Source organism: Apus apus, chromosome 18 (genome assembly GCF_020740795.1).
Source record: "Apus apus isolate bApuApu2 chromosome 18, bApuApu2.pri.cur, whole genome shotgun sequence".
NCBI lineage: Eukaryota > Metazoa > Chordata > Aves > Apodiformes > Apodidae > Apus > Apus apus.
The window spans coordinates 4,324,938-4,342,626 of record NC_067299.1 but is presented as its reverse complement, the minus strand read 5'-3'; the positions used below and the strand labels follow the sequence as shown (position 1 = coordinate 4,342,626).

Here is a 17,689-nt window from a genome sequence, read left to right as displayed (position 1 = left end):
TAATTACCACGTTCTAAATATAGCTACAAAAGATCTGCTGGTGAAAGGTCACTTTCTACATAGTGGTAAATCCATCTCATATGCTAATGAAGTTAGTTTAAATCTTGAATGCACAAAATTTACCTTGTATCTGTAAATGTGCATCAGGTGTTGGCCACTCCAAATATTTATCATAGACAACACACTGGATAACCTCAGATCTTCAACACAGTTCTGAAACTACTGAGCAATAAAGCATACTTTTTCAAGCATTTCAAAGCTAGTATTTTTAGCTGTGCTATTTCTAGAGTAATTAAAGTGGAATCATTCTTTTGAGTAAAAAAAAAAACAAACAAGGCAATTACTGCTTTTAACATTAAATCCATCTTTGCAATTTCATTCCCTCGCCTGGAAAAGTGTCAGGTGTATATAAACAGTGAGGTTGAAGCTGTTAATTTTAAATACACATCTCTTTAATTCGTTACTGCTTTAAGGAATATAAATATTTTCTGTTTTTCTAAAGAGAAGAATTCTCCCCTAATAGCTCTTGTTAGTTTAAAGAAAGGTCAAACGCTGTTTAGAATCCCCATAGGCTGAACAACACCCAGACACTGTTTGGTGGTGGGATCAAGTACTGGTTAAGAGAGAGGAGTCTCCACAGCAGTTACCATAAGAGCCTCTGCCAGCCATTTTGTGGAACTGCTGCCAGGTGAGGGGCCCCTGGACACCCCAGGACCGGACCGTTCGCTTCTTCTGAATCGCATCCTGAAGAATGGGCTGGAGCGAGAGGAGCATACGCAGGATGTCCTGGGAACACTGCATGCTCACATCCACAACTGGAAGGACAAAAATACTGTCAAGGCCTACTGCAACAACAGGATGAAATGAAGCCCTCCACACACAACCCAGAATCCTGAACCGCCTTGATGTTAAAGTAATTCTCCTGTGAAATGCACGTGCAGGCCATGATGTAAAAAGCTAAGCGCACAGATTTAGAGCTCTCCTTCTTCCCCTCTCAGCAGCCACTTTACAAAGAACACAGATGGATTTTTTTTTCATTTTTTTCTGTAGAGTTCTTTCCCTTGTGAAAGCCTTACAAAAGCATTTACACTAATGGAAAAACCCCTACAATTAAAAAAAATAAACAATAATGCAAACAAGTGGTACAACCCTTAAACTGCAGGATTTTCCCTTCAGAGGAGGGCTGGGCAGGCTGCCACCCAGTGCTCACTTCACACAAGTTGAAGGAAGCCTCAAAGAGTCACAGCCCATTTCATCAGCTTGCCACCACTATGACATTTAACGCACAGTGTTAAAGAATAAAAAGCTGGCACAAAATTTAGTATGGCTATCAGTTCACAGCCTTCCATTTAAAAGTATCTTTACATCTTTTTATCCAAAATACCAAGGTCACAGTAACACTGAGTCTTCTCCTGGGTGCCTGAAAACATTGATTTATCTATAACCTGAGCTTTTAAACTTAATCCCCCACAGATACACAGAGACTTAGCTGTGTTTTACTGTTAGCCCTCCTTATCCTCATTAACAACTATGACTTGCAGCTAACTGCTATCAAAGTTTCACATTTCACTATTCAACCTGCTAGAGTTGCTACTTGAAAAGACTATTATTGTGAGAAGTATGCAAATGTGCACAATAAAGGGTATTCCATGAGACAGGATATGATTAGTCAGGCCCTAAAAGGAAAAAATCCAAGGATCTCTGGTGGATCCAACAGGCAGTGAAGGCTACAACAGTGCTTTATTTGCCACACATGCCATTAAACCACCGCCTCCCCTTAAAGACAGGGGGTAGCCAAGTGAATCATAAATCATCTTTAATTCTACCACAGTAGCCCTGACAAAACAGTCACCACTTGAACCACCTACACTTCCTATGCACACTCATTCCACAGAGACTCTCTAAATGCAGTCACCAACACCTGCTTTAAAAGAATAAGCCAAGTGGAGTGTCGTGGACAGGGACCATGGTCTTGCACCACACTTCAAATCTGTGTTAGGAATTTGCAATTGATGGTAGCCAAGGCCTGTACTCTGCTTGGTACATGGTACCATCACACAATGTAAAAGGAATGGTTATTCTGCTAAAATAGAAGTCGATGCAAGCATGCAGGGGGAAAATGTCTGAAGAATCCAATAGTCACAAAGCAAAGCTGCAAAAAACGAGCCCTTAAAAAATAAAATCACAGATCAAAAAATAAGCCATTTTCAATATTTACCATTTCTTTTTGACCAGTGGTGCAAGCAAGTAGTTTTCACAAGTGCTTCATCAACTTTCCCTCCTGACATATTGTCCATGAACTGCCGTCCATGTTCCAAGGCTAAGTAGCAGTCATTGCAACAATCCCTTTCTTCTACACGTACCAGGTTGCTAACTGCACCAACTTTGGGAATGGAATCTTGATCCGCTGCTCCAAAGGGTGAGAACAAGTTGGTGCATTGATCCTGCAGCAACAGTATTAGCTCATCGGGCAGTTTCTCAGGTTCTTTCAGTCCTCCACTGCCATGTTCAACAGAAGTAGCTCTGAGAGCTTCGAAGCGTTTTTCTGCTTCTTTGCCACACTCTGTATTACGTCCTAGAATATCCAACTCATCTTCAAGAAACAGTCCAGAACTGTTGCCAAATTTTCTATTCATAACAGCACTGAAACCACAGGTACACCTATACTGGGCCTCTTGTGTTGGATCAGGAATGTAAACTCCAACATCAGCACCTTTGATGTTCATATTGCAAACACAAATGCAGCAGCTGTCAAAGTTGCAGTCTTTGAAGAGGTTCATGACGGACTCTGAGAGGATGAGGTTGACATACAGGCTGTGTGCCTCAGGGATGGAAGGCACAGTTGCAGGCTCTACTGAATTCAGTGGTCTACATGTCGACGGTGTGGAAGCTGGTGAGTATAAATCAGAGTTCTCATATTTGACTGAACCCTGTGCACTTGCAGGTCCACCAGCTCCACGAGGTGTTCGAGGAGTCCTTGGTGTTCTAGGAGTTGGGAAACGAGGGGTGGAAGGAGAAGGGAGAATTCCAGCTCCGCCGTTACTGGGAGGTGCACTGCTTGGTGGCATCCCAAACGGAGTATGAGTCTGTGGTGTGTATGCAGGGCCATACTCTTGATCCATAGTGCTTCCATCACTAGTAGCAGGCACAAGAAGAAGGAAATACTCTGAGTGCACAACATACTGTTTTGAAGTTTAAGTCTCAGGTTTCTAAGGAAGGATCTACCTAATTAATATTTGCTTATTTAAACTAGCCTTTCATAAACCACAGCAAGACTTTCATTCCCTAAGGAACTGTGACAGCATTTGTTCTAAATGACTTTGCAGGACTCCAAGTGACAGCACCATTAAAAAATCTTTCCCCACCTCCTTCTTCCTTTGCACAAAGCTTTGAGGAAGCAAGTGTGGTCAGAATAAATTATAAATTGTATGGTTGTGTGGAGTTTAAAGGACACCTTTTTTGTTCTTGTTTTATTTACACACTGTGTTGACACACACTAAGAAAATATACCAGGTCTATCAAACAGATTCAGCTGGATCCGTGAGGAAAGTATCACCTGGAAACATTTAACATTTTCTTTCCTAAGCAGCTGAGTATCTCCAAAGACCTACAAGGCTAATGAGACTTGGAAACATATTGCTTATGAATGACCCTAAGAGAAGCAACATCAGTATTTACTCCAAGATTTAATATTAATGTAATTTTATCAATAAATGGATTAAGCAACAAGGAGGCTATGTATTTATACCTGCTACTAATGCAGAAGAAAAAGAGGAATAAATATTCTCTCTAAGAAAAACTGCCAGCAAGACCATCACTACCAAAGGCAGATGACAGAAATGCCTCATGCAATTCTGCAGTTACCAGGCAGTGTAACACTGGGCATAGTTTCCAATCAAAGGAAATGTGTTCCTAGTCCCAGTGCAGCTGAGATTACTGCTATTTAAGAAAATAACTTAAGTAACAGAAGCATCACCTACTAAGCCCTTACAGTACCTACAACACCACTGCAAAAACAAGTCCCAAGTTTACATTTATCTTGATTGTTACCATCTTCATTACTTATTAAAACTGGACTTGCACCATTAAGCTTCCCCAAGAAACCTTTAAATGAGACAACAAATAAAATGTGTGCACAGTTAAGAAGCTATTTGAGAAGACAATCTCCTACAGTAAGGTTTAATTGTAAGGATTTTGTTAAAGGCTTTTGTCAGTTGTATAAACACAGTGTGTCTTTACAAATATTTCTCATTCTAGTTTTAAAAAAATAATTAGGGGTGCTTCCTACCCTGTGGATAACTGACCACCTTACAAAGCTTAAACATTTGTAGCACAGGTCATACCCATCTTTGATGAATGGCATGGCAGGTCCTGGAGGAAGTAGATCCAACTTGCCCACAGTCCAACTCTGGCGATAAATGCATTCTTCAGGCAGCTTGATGGGAGGAAGACACTGGCTGGGAAGTGTCTTCAGGGGTGCAAACATGGAACAACCCACTAAAGCTTGGCAGTTCTCAGGTTTATAAACATAAGAATAATCCTAGAAGTCAGACATGGTAAAGCATCAGCATGTAAATTAGATCACTTCAGCAATTAAAATGCTTTTCAAAAAAATGTGACTAAGTTCAAGCAGCTGTTCTTTAATATTTAATCTTGATTTAGTGAAAAAAGAGAATGCTAGATTTACACACACATTATCTGCACCCATGGGTCTCCAAAAAGCAATATGCCAACAAAACATTGAACTACAATTACCAAAATGCATTTCTTCAGCTTACTAATGATTAATGACATAGTATTCTTTCTTGAACCTAAGGAGTAAGATAGGATACACTACTTACTAGAAAGTGCATTACCTACCCCAGTATAATGCAGGACAAGTTACAAATTGTACTTAATTTCCCACAGTTCCTCCTCAGGATTAACTAATAAACTGAACAACAGTTATTAGAAACATTCATCAGGACTATGAGAACTACCTACCTTTATTTCAGCAGGTTTGGGGCTGCAGAAACCCTCATCTACTTCAATTCTGAACTGAGCTCCCACACTAGAGCTATTCCCTTCAAGTACTGTTCCTCCAAGTGTAGTGTCCATACTGCCATATTCCTTATTATTCATGTTCATTGGAGAAAATCCCATAATGTGCTGTTCCAATGAAGGTGGGGTTGGATACATTTTATGCAGATCTGCAGTGCCTAATTTCAGATTAGAAACAGGCATGAATACATTTTGAAGTATTACCTTTGTCTTAAAATTTCAGGAGGGCAAACAAAGTGTATGTTTCCAAATTCCTACAACATATTAGCAATCAAATGTTTAGAGCTGGTATTCTATTTAAAAAAAAACAACAACAAAACAAATAGAGCTTACTTATGCAGGAGAGTGGATCTAGATTTCCTGCTTTTGCCTCTTTGCAGTTGGATTTGTCATCAGCACCATTCACTGTTCTTTTAGATCCAGGCTATGAAAGAAATGCAGTTTTGTAATAAATTCACTTCAGACAAACACATTCGTATTTCCTGCTCACGGAAAATTTCTTGTGCAGTGGATGTACAGAGCTGAGACTTCGTATAATATTTAGAAAAATTAAAATTAATTAGAAGCCAAATGCTACTAGTGGGGGTTACACTTATCCTTCCTTACTACTTGCAGGTCAGGGAATACTCTCCCATCCAGTCATGATGCTATTAAAATGAAAGACCAGCTACAAAATAACTCTCAGCCTGTTAGCAGGCATTAAAACACTGAATAGGGCTGCCCACAATCTATCAGAAAACCTACACACTCCCAGAGCCATGCTAACATTACTGATGTTACCACATGAATAGGAATAGAAAAGAGAGAAACACAAATCCTAGAACAAGAGGTACAGGGAAGAAAAGCTGTTAAAATTAAAATAATAAGAGATATATTTTACAGTGTTTAGACAGTACTAAAGTCGATAGAAAATAAGACCCTTCATGTTTAAGAGAAAATAACTTGCTTTATATAATGGTGACCTTTGATGGCTATTAAGATCCTTCAGCCCTTACTCAGCTACAGCTCCCATTAATGTTGATGGACATTTTGTCTGGGTAAGGGGATTTAGGATTAAGCATGAACCAGAGTACAGTTCAGAAAAGACAACTGATTACAAACAGTATTGAAATAGAAACTAGAAAGATAATGGATTCAGAGTCACAGAGACTGCAAGAGAAACTGCTCCAAGATAAGAGCTGCTGCAATGAAGCAGCTTATTTGGCAGAATGTCCACATGTTTAAATGCCTCTTTCAGAAGTTTGTTTTGTTTCAGTATTACCTTTATTGACTAGTTAAACAGAACCTAGATCATAGGAAAAGAGCACTAGTACCAGTGTTGAATGTGTAAAACTATAACTAGAGGTATATTCAAGAAGCATATACTATCTGGACAGCAAGGACATAAAATCAAAAGCTTATTTGTATCAAAAATGTGGTTGTATGAGTCAACCAGAACACTATGTCTGCTACAGAGGATCCACAGCACTTGCTTATATGTCCATGTTTTGCAGCCTCTCCTACAAATGCCCCCAACACCCCCCAAAAAACAAAAACAAAATTAAAGAAATCAAACCCCAAGCCACAAAAAGACATACTTATTCCTCGCAGTTTTCTGTCTAGCAGCTGCTCTTACTTTTGCATATCACTTACTGTTAGTTCATCTTCATCAGAATTGAAGAGATTGTCAAGGTCAGTGTAAGAGACCACCAAGTCTGTTTCATGGAACAAGCTGGTTGATGCAGTGCGAGCATGAGCAGCAATACGTTGGGCATCTGTGGGGAAAAACAAGCATTACAAAAACCTTGACAATATATATTCATTACCAAACTAAAGACACCTTAAAAACCTATTTCCACAGCAGGGGGTGTGGGGGTAGGAGGACGTTCTCAGTTCCACTCAACTATCTTACACATAAATGAGGTCACTTCAATTTTATAAATGTTGGCTATAAAAATCAAATGTTATTTGCAATTGTGGAACAAAGAAAATGTGTTCCAAGCAGATTCCTAATTCTGAAGGGACAGGAAATACAAACCATGAAGTAAAAACTTATTAGCCTATTAGAATCTATTGACTATTTGAGAGATCATTAATATAGCACAATTAAAAGAGAGAGAAAACAAACAAAAGTCTCTTTACCTTGCTTGACAGAAGGACTAAATAAAGACATAGCATCCTCTCCTTCATGGGACAGAACTGTAACACTAGATGTCCCATCCTCAGTCTGTTAAAGAAGATGGAAAAAATTGCTTAAATTAACTAGGGGAGTGGTGGATATTTTATCTTCCAAGGACAATTCTCATACATGCCAGAATTATCAGGTTCTCATCAGCCTTCTAGCTCAGCCAGGTGTAGCCTGGGGGTCTGGTAAGTGGTACTTGCTCAGGTAGAAGGAAGCTGGGAATAGAGAATTCCCCTCACCTATCCAAAACCTTTCCACACATGAACAGAGCACTTGCCTGTTCTTCCTTCCTCAAGCACCCATCACCCATTCCTACAGCAGGGCTCCTGAGCCAGAGTGCTGTTTGTTCTGATCCAGCAGTGTTCTCCCAGAACAAGCCATAAACCCTAATGCAATAGCACCATCAGTGTGCCAAAAAATACTGTAGGTGCAGTTAGAGACATGCTGCATCATTTCATTGATCATTTCTGTTACAATACAGTCTTTTTTTAATGTACTCCTAAGTACACAGAAAAGGATTTAAATTGTATTTGGTGACTAAAGCAATTTGTTTTAATCCCATCACTGATTTGTATCCTCACTCCTTTACTCACCTTGTGTTTTTTCCCAGATTCCCTCTCAATGTTCTGCCTGTCTTTTTTGCTATCAGGAAACAAGAATTCCACATCACCATCAACAAAGGCATAAGGATCAATTTCAGGTTCCTGGTCGGCTTCTGTGGCTGCTGCTGCTAGGTATTGGTTTTTACTCTGATACTGTTGCACCAGTTCATCTGAAACCTTTAAGGGTTTCCTACATTGCACCATTAATCTGAACAGAAGAAAAATAAAAATCATAAGATATTATTTATCATTTATTATGTGGAAATATTTTTGCTATCACACAGCTTTTGTAAGAACATCTTCCCTTCCCACTGTCTTCCTTTCCACCCCAGCCTCAGAAAACTTTTGGGGAAAAAGATTAAATCATTAGTCATTTAATATAACCTCCTTACACAAGTCAGATACAGCAGTGTGATTCACTCTGCCCATCTCTCCTCAAGCACTGTCAATTCAGATAAAGATTAGTAATTTATCCCAGGTCGTAGCTGTCATTTATGATAAAGTACAGATGTATTAAACTATCTTTATCCACTAAAAGAAACTCACCAGGTTAAATCATTACTCATTGCCATTCCCCATCCAGGTCCAAGGCAAGTTACCAGAAAGAAGTGATTAGATCTGAATTTTCCATATTTTAAGAATCTAATTCCTGAACATTTAATTCACTTACATGCAGAAAGTACAGCTGCCCTCCCAGCACCCAGCTGTGTCTAACACAACCAGAGCAACACTCCCTACACAAAGCCTGGTTACCCAAAAAGCCCAAGCAATAACCACTACTAAATAACACAAATGCCACTGTGTTTACTAGTCATTTATGTTTCTTATATCAATACAAATGAAGCTTAGAACACACCAATAGCTAATTTACTAATGAGAGTAATAAAGACACATTTGCCTTTATCAGCATTTTTCTGAACATTTGGAGCCAAAAATGGAGTTGGTAAGTACACAGAAATTGAGGTTTTGTATCAGGATTATCAGTTTCACAGGTACAACGTTGCACCAGGCAATAGAGATACTGGCAAGTAGAAAAGGATATGATGATTATTAGCTACACATGTGCCTCTCTATCTTCTGTCCCTACACAAACTGTATTTTGTGCATCCCAGTGTACAAGAGGCTCCATGTGAGGAAGGCAGGTCCTCCAAAAGAGACAAGTATTTCAGTCTGACATGCCTGAGGCAGGGACACAGTTACCTCTTGCTCCGAGACCTCTTCCTTCCAAACAGCAACAGAATGACCAGTGACAAGCATTTACAGGAAATGAAAAAGGGACATTGCAAGGATGAAGATTACAGAGGGACACTTCAAGTTCAAACAGGTTCCAACATAGCTATTACTGCCCTTCTCAAGCCTCTATCCAAAAGGAAATGCTATCCCATAAGAAACTAACGTGTCTCACAAATAGTAGAGCTTATTTTTGACAGCCCAGATGCTGAAATTTATGCTTCTCCTCTGAGAGATCAGAAAGAGAGGGTGGTACAGAACAATTCAAAGAGCTCAGCCTTGAAATTCTGTATATATAAAAGCACGGAGATTCCTCACAGTTCTCCTGGCTGCCTGTGCACCCCTGTCACCCACGTGGTATGAGGAAGGACACAGAAACAGTCAAAAGGCATCCAAAGCAACAGCCAAAAACACTGTCAAATGCATCCATGCTGGTCACCCATGTTCACTAACATCTTGTGTTGGGCACAAGCACCCCAGACAACAGCACAGTGGCTGTGGCTGTGTCCAGCATCACTGGCAGTCATGTCTGGAGCAGCACTCAATGGGAGTTGAGGATTTCCTCCTTCCCAAATCCTACAAAAATTACCATCAGAAAATCCCTTTCTAGGAACAAGGAATTAAACATCAGGAAAAATACATAATGAAACCAAGCAGCAGTCTCCAGTGTATTTGATCACCAAAGAGGAAGAGAAGTGACCAGTCAGATACTCTGGGGAAAACAAAAGGTCAATAAATTGTTAAATCAAAGTTGAAGCTGTACAAGGACAGACCATTTCTTGAACAGAAAAAAATAAGTATTGAAGTAGAGTATATAATTTTCTGTCTGATTGGCTGAAATGAATTAAAGGCAAAAAAAGCACTAAAAAAAATCTATAAATGCATATCTTGAAAGAGCCGAGACATGCACGAGTTAATGCAGGGTCTTCAACAGTGAACACAAGATGTGGCTAAGAACATCTGTATGAGAACCAACCAAAGGCTACAGCAAATTTCCTTCTTCTTCCAGCTTTCCCACACAGCCAAGTCAGTGTCACTGCCATCAGTGGCTTCCACTGCCAGCAACGACACAGAAAATCAACACATTTCAGCCTTGTGTGTAGCTGCTTCAACTCTTCCACCACAAATTAAGTGAACTAACTCTTAAAAAAACAAAAATCAGTAATCAGATATTGGTCACATGAAGTTTACCCTTTCACCTGAACAGGAAAAAAATTTGGGACTGAAAAAAACCCCAAACCAACAGCCCATGAGTTGATAGAGACAAGTCTGGGTGCATTCAAGATATATTTTTTATCCCTTGAGCAGAACCCCAACTCCCAAATTGACTTAATTTGGCTATAGATTAATTTTCCAGTAGAAAACTTAACTTCACTGCCACCTGCTAAAGCAGAGTCCTAAAGAGAAAAAGCCAGAAGGTCTTAACTAGCCATGTGCTTTGTGCTCACATCCACAAGCACTGCCTTCCTACACACAGACAGGAGGAGAACAGTGTTATGCTTTAGTGACAACCCTGCTTCTCATGAGAAGCTGCTGCCTTTGGCCTCTCAGTTTCCTCACTTTCCCACGTTACCACTCCAGTATTAAGAACTACTTACTCTGTAACTGATGTTACGTTTTCCTGTCCAGCAGGTATTACTGGATCATCTCTCAACTTATCATTTGGAAGCTGAGGTGGTAAGAATTCCACATCCTTTTTCTTTGGAACTTTATAATACTTCCAAGTAGTATCAGCTTCATCTTCCTCCAAATTCACTGCAGTACCAACATACATTGTAGGCTCTATGACTTCAGGAAATTGAGCTGGAAAAGGCTGAGACAAGCCATCAAGTCTGTCTTCCATTGTTTTTGTGGGAACCAAGGGGTCTGGTGTTGGCATCTGGTAGAAATGTTGACTCTGAGGAGTAGAAGGAGCTTTAGCTACCCCTTCATCAACTACATCACACGGGTGAGGACTAAGTGGTGGTGGCTGAGGTGAATTTGCCATTTCAGCATTATGCATCTGAGGAGTCTTTGCTACATCATTAGTTCGGATATTTGAAAACCTGACTTGGCTGTCTGGTGCAGCCATCACCAGCCTCTGACTGGCTGAATCTGCCTCCATGGCAACGTCGTCGCTGATGGACACGCGGTGATGGAAAGGAGTCAAAGGGCGTTTCTGTGGCTTATCCCCTTTGTCTTGCTTCTCATTTGTCTTGTGCTTTGGAGCTGCTTGCTGTTGTTGGCCCACAGGTGGTGCCTGCCCCTGTTGACCTGAATTTCTTGGTTTGAGATTTTTGTGCCTGCAGAATTAATACAGGGGAAAATGCTTCACATTAATCTTTCCAATATGTCTATCATGTTGTTTTGCACCAGATAAGAACCCACTTCTAAGACATTAAACAGCCAATTACAGAAGTCTGAAACTGATACTGTCCTGAAGTGAAGCTGCCCCTTCCTGACCAAACATAATTTCAATGATGTGAGTAGCACTGCAAGATTTAGAATACCATTTAAAAAAAGAAAGACACTGTAAGAACTGTCCTATGAGCTAAACACACACATTGTCCTCAGAACTGAAGAGAGTATTTTAGAACTGGTTTTAATAGAAATAGTCACATGAACACAATGTCACTTTCAACTTCTGCCAACAGTGATGAATCAGTAGAACAACATATGAATTAGTGAATGACTTCTTGAATTCAAGCATTAATGCTAACCAATAATTCTGTCCAAGTCTCTTATCAGTTAAGGAGTGGAAAATTAACATCAAGAATCTAGAAGTCAAGCTATTTTAAAGCTTTTGTGGCTATTTACCTACAGATTCAGCAAGTGTGGAAAAAAGAAAAACTCAGTGTCTCAACTGCATTAATACAGTTTGGATTTTTCCAGTGTTTTTCCAGTTTTTGAGCTTGAATATTTCATCTATAGTTTAAGACATCAACTTTCTAGATCATCTGACAGAAAAACAGACATGAAATACCAAAGTCTAAAATGAAATGCTTATGATTAAGCTATTGAACTGCATGAGCACCCTTAGTGCCTGAGTATTCTCTGTCACTCTTCCATTAGGAAAGTTAAGAAGTATGCAATTTGTATTAAAAATCAGCATTGGGCAGGAATAAAAGATAAGAGATATTAAAATCTACTTTTACTTTAAACTCTCATACATGTACACCACTTAGAATTCAAAATACAGAGAGCAGTAATGGGTTTTAAGTCTTTACAATTTCTCTTCAGGCAACTGCATATCTCTAATAGACAGCTCAGAGTTAACAAATTGTTTTGTCTTAGGCAGGGCTATCATATCTAAATTCTCCTTTAACAGACTATTTACTCCTCCTCCACCTCCCAGCTCTTCTCAGGACACAAGTATTTCTACAGAACTTAAAATAACCTCTTTCAAAATACTACATCCTCCAGACATTATTTCGAGATTGCAATGTTCATTGCAAGGTAATCAGTGTAACATTTAAATCAGAGAAAGCATTTCAACCTTTACAACACTTCAGTTACCTACACACTTTTTTACACACCTAGTCACTATTTTACACACTTGCTTTCTGTGTCACTGCACAGTTTCAAAACAAAAGCTAGAACAAACGCAGGAAGTTAAATCCAGACCTTCCCCCTGTGTTTTGATCCTATTTTTTTTTCCCCTCAGCTAATATAAAAAAATATATGCTGCCAATTACCTCTCAGAAAAGCAGTTACATACCCAGCCACCCATGGAACAGTGTATTTCCCAAAAAGTAAAGCAGGTTTGGGGCTGGGTTTTTTTTCATATTCATCAAGACACAATGCTACAATCAGCTTGCTGTTGATTAAACACCTTTCTCCCTTCAAGGCTAATACCACAGCCCTCTGGAAAAGGCTGTTAATTCCTAAATAATTATTCCTTTCCATTGCAGCCTGAGAAAGTTGCCCATGAGTTTCTATTCATGTACAGGCCTAAGGAATTCCAGCCAAAAACTCCAAAATTGCCACTGAACTGCCAGCAGGTCCACTCAGATGATTCACTTGAATAAAAACTCTGCATTATCTTACTGGGCAGAGTTTCAAGACCTACAATGACATTTAGGAGATGAGATACAAGTTCTGTTACAGCTTTCCTACAAGCAGCTATTGTTTAATTACTCCTAAAGGAGTCATCCCAAGCCCTCTCCTGAGCACTTCAATCTCAACATACAGAATTGGACTGTGGGTTTGCCAAGTACTGTACCTTGAACAATTGCAATTTGTCCTCTGTGTGGCTTCAACAAAATCCCAGGATGCTACCTTGTCAGCTGTCTCTTCATCACACAAGCCATTTGATGTAGCAGAGTATTTCCTCCTACGATGCAGTAGCAGAAGAGTTATTTGAGATCAACATATGTTCTTTCCTTACCTCCTGTCAAACCTCAAGAGCAGTTTTGTGACAAGGAATTCAGTGAAGAAGTTATAAATAGCCTTTTACTAACATACTGAATTGAGAACTAAACAAAGTACTAGTTAGGAACAAATTAGCTTCTTTAAAATGTGTTATTGCTAAGAGTAAAGCACCATCTACTGCCAGTCACAGCATCTTTAACAGAATCACTTTCTACAACCAACACACAAGATACCAGGGGGGTTTTATCTTCACGCAATGAGTACGTACTTGTTCTGTGCTCTGTTCATGTTGCACTCTTGCCAGACTCTGTCCACCACTTGATTGGCAAGCTTTCTGGGTATTTTGCCACCATGATGGCTAGTACTGTCAGAGATAAATCCATCAGAAACTGAAGAAAACTTCACCCATTTCTGGGCAGATTGAGCATCAACTGAAAGGCAGCACCAGAGGAAACAGTTTTAGGCAATGAGGTGATGCACTCACAACCATTATAATTGCAACTGAACCACCACAGGAACATCTTAGGAAGAAAAGTACCTTCTTAACTCAATGTTAGGAAGTAAAGATAAACAGAGGATTTATGTATAATAGCTGATTATTATAACATGGTTCACTCTTAAAGGAAAGAAAAAAAAAAGCACCACATATGTTTATGCTATAACTGAGCTGGCTATTCTTAATTTTCCAAGAAACTACAGACCTGGAAAAGAAACTAACACTGCTCGTACATCAGGAAAACTTTAGCAAAGCTACCTGTTAGGAAATCTAACAGCATCATTAAAAGAAAAAAAAAAAAAAAAGCAAAAAAAAAAAAGCCCAAACTTAAGTAATGGAAGACCTTGGGGGAAAACAAACACACAAAACCTCTTCTGCACAAAAAGAACTGTATGTAAAGCCACCTGAAACTCTCAGTGAACCTTATTAACTTTGACTTCAAGCAGTTCACCATCACCCCTACTGGCACAGAGTTCAGAGGGGGCACAGCCTTGCTGAAATCTTAACTACAAAGACTTTTCCCTGGACTGCAAAATAGGCTGCAAACATCACCCTGCTCAGTAACGACTGAGATGCACAATGAAGTATATAAAGCTATGCCAGAATACATTTCATGCACACAGATACACAGGAGGGGAAAAACCAAAAAAATTGACCACAGAAATAGAAGGTACTGGACAACCACAGACCTCATTTCAGCAACATTCAGAAGTGTACAGGTTAATTTTGCCCATGACTGAACAATAAAAATTGATTTTACACAACAGATTTATGACTAAAGGAATGTGCTTTCTGGTAACAAGTCAGTTGTACAGAGAACACCTCAATCCTTTCCAAACCCCACCAGATTTAAAGGAGAAGCCATCAAAAACCATTTCCCACATGCCAAAGCTGATTTTATCATACCTGTTTGGACCTCCTCTGGAGATGTCGGTGGTGTCAGAGTTACTGAAGACATGGCAGGATCTCTTGTGGAAGCAGGCACTTGGTGGACACCCAAGCAAGCAGTGGAACAGTGAGATGCCCCTACAGTGCTAGGAGCAGGGATGTCTGTCTGAGGAACCAAGACGAAGCACGCTGGGTAGACCATTCGCACACCAGCTGAAAAAAAAGCAAGTTGATTTGACAGCTGTTTACCAAAAAACTCGTATTTAAAATCATCACCAAAGGGATCGTTTTACCAGTCACTCAGAAGTTTAGCTACCCTTCCTACCTACTAAAAGCATTATCTTCGGAAAAATAGGACAAAATTCTTCACCAAGAGGGTAGGAAGGTGCTGGAATAGGTTGCCCAGGGAGGTTGTGGCTGCCCCCTCTCTGGAGGTGTTCAAGGCCACGTTGGATGAGGCTTGTGCAGCCTGGTCTGGTGAGAGGTGTCCCTGCTCGTGGCAGGGAGGTTGGATCCTGATGATCTTTAAGGTCCTTTCCAACTTCAACCATTCTATGAAAAAGTCTCTGTTGTCACCCTCATCACAACTTTTCAATTTGGTTTATATTAAAGATTTGGGTGAATAAATAAAACCAGTTTTGTATATACAGCCCTGGCATCTGCATGCTCCTACTTGCTTCTGTAATTTTTAGAAAGAAGACTGAGAACATGCTTTTCAGTATCACATAAAACTGACAGTATTCCCTTCCCCATCAGCACCAGGATCTTCAACCACCACTGTGATCTGAGCCTGAAACACTCATTACAGAGAAATTATTACATTAGTTGGCAAATCAAAGGTCAATAGCCCACAGCAGAGGAACAAACTAGTGTGTCCCAGGGGCTTAGATTTTAGGAACAGCAGCAGATAAATGCAGTGCTTGAGTACACTACGTTCCCCAGGATTGTGGCTTTGAAGACATCCCTGAAAGGCACACGTCTGTGCTGTCTGAATTTGGACAGAATCTGAAGCAGTGCAACGTGCTTTTGATGCATCTCAGATGTCAACAGTGATAGTCTAGGGTGTTTCTTTTACCTTTTTATTTATTTATTTTTAAAATAATCTTGCTTCTCAGGGTAAATAAAGAAAAACACCTACTAACATGTTTGCAAAACCCACTAAAGGCACAACTAAGCACTGAAGGGAAAAACAAGTGATCAACAGCAGCTGCAAATAGTTGCAAAAAAAGAACAAAATGGGGTCATTTTGCATTCAGAATTTCACAGACTTAACTGGCCAATTTATTTCAGCAATTAAAAGGTAAAAGCACTCACCAACAAGGACTTCAACAGCAGCTAAAGAATCATCCTCCCAATCCATTTCTTCTTGTTTTTCCTCAGATCCCTCCTTCAGGTTAGATGTGACAGGATAGAATTGTTTCCATTCACCAATAAGCTTCTTTGTGGATGAATCAGAAAGCTTGAAGGACTGCCCTGTGAGCGTGCCATTTAATCCAAAGGGGCTCAGAATAACTAAAAAGATAAATAAAAACACACTGGAGATGATACATCTAACCAAAATTCACCCTCCATCACTGAAACGGCATTTTTGTTATTTCAGCCACACCAAATACAGAACTTCTCTCTGATAAGAGCACACACCCCATTTTCCTGTACATCACAAGGTGTTGGTAATAGGGACACATTGTTAAACATCTGTGTACTCTTAAGTATCAAGATACCACTGAAGCAGTTACAAATTAATCTTTAAATGAAGCAACAAGCAAGTTTTCATCTTGGCTAGGTCTCTATCATACAGGTAGGATAAAGAAACACTATTTCCAATTCTGAGAGAGTTAAAGTGTTTCCTCATCCTTTCATTCGCTTGGTACAGTTTCAACAACAAGGGAAGTAACCTGCTTCATGTTTAGTCTTGTCCACATTAGGAGAGCACAGCTGCTGTTAAATTGCATTCAAAAAAAAGCAAGTTTAGACACTGAGCATTAATAAACAAGGGTAGTGTGTGGTCATGCAGGAGAACTGATTTCTAGAGCCAGCACAAGTGTGTCTGCAACAGGGAAGGATCAAACACCCACTGACCAGACTCAGGCCCCATCACTCCTCTGTCCTCCAGAGCACAGCCTGCATCTGCTGGTGGAACCAAAAGCATTTATAGGCAAGGAAGAGCCAAATAAAAAGGGATAAGGGGAGTGAACAGGTTAAGTATGTTGAGTCAGAAATTGATTTCTAAAACAGGAGTCGATGAAGATACATGGGGGTTATAAAGTTTGTTGGAAAAGCAAAACATTTTAAGTCGCCCAGAGGAGAGAACTTGGAAAGTTCAGTTTATTGTGTCGTAAAGACCAATTATTTGGCTACACGGCAAGAGATGAATATGGAAATGATCCACCTGCAGAAGAGCTGGCACACACCAACTGGCTTCTGACTATGTCAAGATGGGGGACAGGTGGGGAGCACATGTAATGAGAACAGGTACCCCACTTCCAGCCCTTGCCAGGCCTCATCCTGAGCACCTCGAAGGATTGATTCATTTTAATACCCACTTGCTGACTCTCAACACCTACCTTGGAAAGGGCTGTTGGACTGCTGGGCCAGAGTGAGGTGTTCTTCACTGAGCAGGTACACAGGTTGATGCTGACTGATTTCCACACTGGTGCAAACATTGCTGTCTCCATGTAAGAAGAAGGTGAATGAGCAGGACAAGTGCTCGCTGGGGAACGAGAAGTGGGGAAGACACAGGGTGAGGGGAGAGAAAAAAAATTCCTGAGTATGGAACTTAAAATAAGTGGATGGCTTTATCACTAGTCTGAAGGCATTTACTCCCAAAATATTAACTAGTGAAGTAATAAAAAAATCCCTTCTATCTAAATAGCAAAACAATGGTAAATATGTGTTGCCTTCGAGCATTTACAAAGTATT

At 40.0% G+C, this 17,689-nt stretch overlaps 1 protein-coding gene across 3 annotated transcripts in view; it reads right to left on the bottom strand.

Annotated features, from left to right (window-relative positions):
- The window catches only part of MED13 (mediator complex subunit 13), a 55,611-nt gene that overhangs the window by 12,788 nt on the left and 25,134 nt on the right, over positions 1 to 17,689 (bottom strand). Inside the window, exons 4-18 of one of the 3 annotated variants that reach the window (XM_051635506.1) lie at positions 17,335 to 17,480; positions 16,850 to 16,900; positions 16,085 to 16,282; positions 14,789 to 14,983; positions 13,655 to 13,817; positions 13,238 to 13,348; positions 10,635 to 11,318; positions 7,798 to 8,014; positions 7,162 to 7,246; positions 6,673 to 6,794; positions 5,374 to 5,464; positions 4,984 to 5,198; positions 4,344 to 4,540; positions 2,219 to 3,135; positions 648 to 815 (exon numbers count right to left, since the gene is read on the bottom strand). In XM_051635506.1, coding sequence (XP_051491466.1) covers positions 648 to 815; positions 2,219 to 3,135; positions 4,344 to 4,540; positions 4,984 to 5,198; positions 5,374 to 5,464; positions 6,673 to 6,794; positions 7,162 to 7,246; positions 7,798 to 8,014; positions 10,635 to 11,318; positions 13,238 to 13,348; positions 13,655 to 13,817; positions 14,789 to 14,983; positions 16,085 to 16,282; positions 16,850 to 16,900; positions 17,335 to 17,480 — 3,560 coding nt within the window. The remainder of the gene's footprint in view (positions 1 to 647; positions 816 to 2,218; positions 3,136 to 4,343; positions 4,541 to 4,983; positions 5,199 to 5,373; positions 5,465 to 6,672; positions 6,795 to 7,161; positions 7,247 to 7,797; positions 8,015 to 10,634; positions 11,319 to 13,237; positions 13,349 to 13,654; positions 13,818 to 14,788; positions 14,984 to 16,084; positions 16,283 to 16,849; positions 16,901 to 17,334; positions 17,481 to 17,689) is intronic. The other 2 variants (XM_051635505.1, XM_051635507.1) reach the window with 2 other exon arrangements.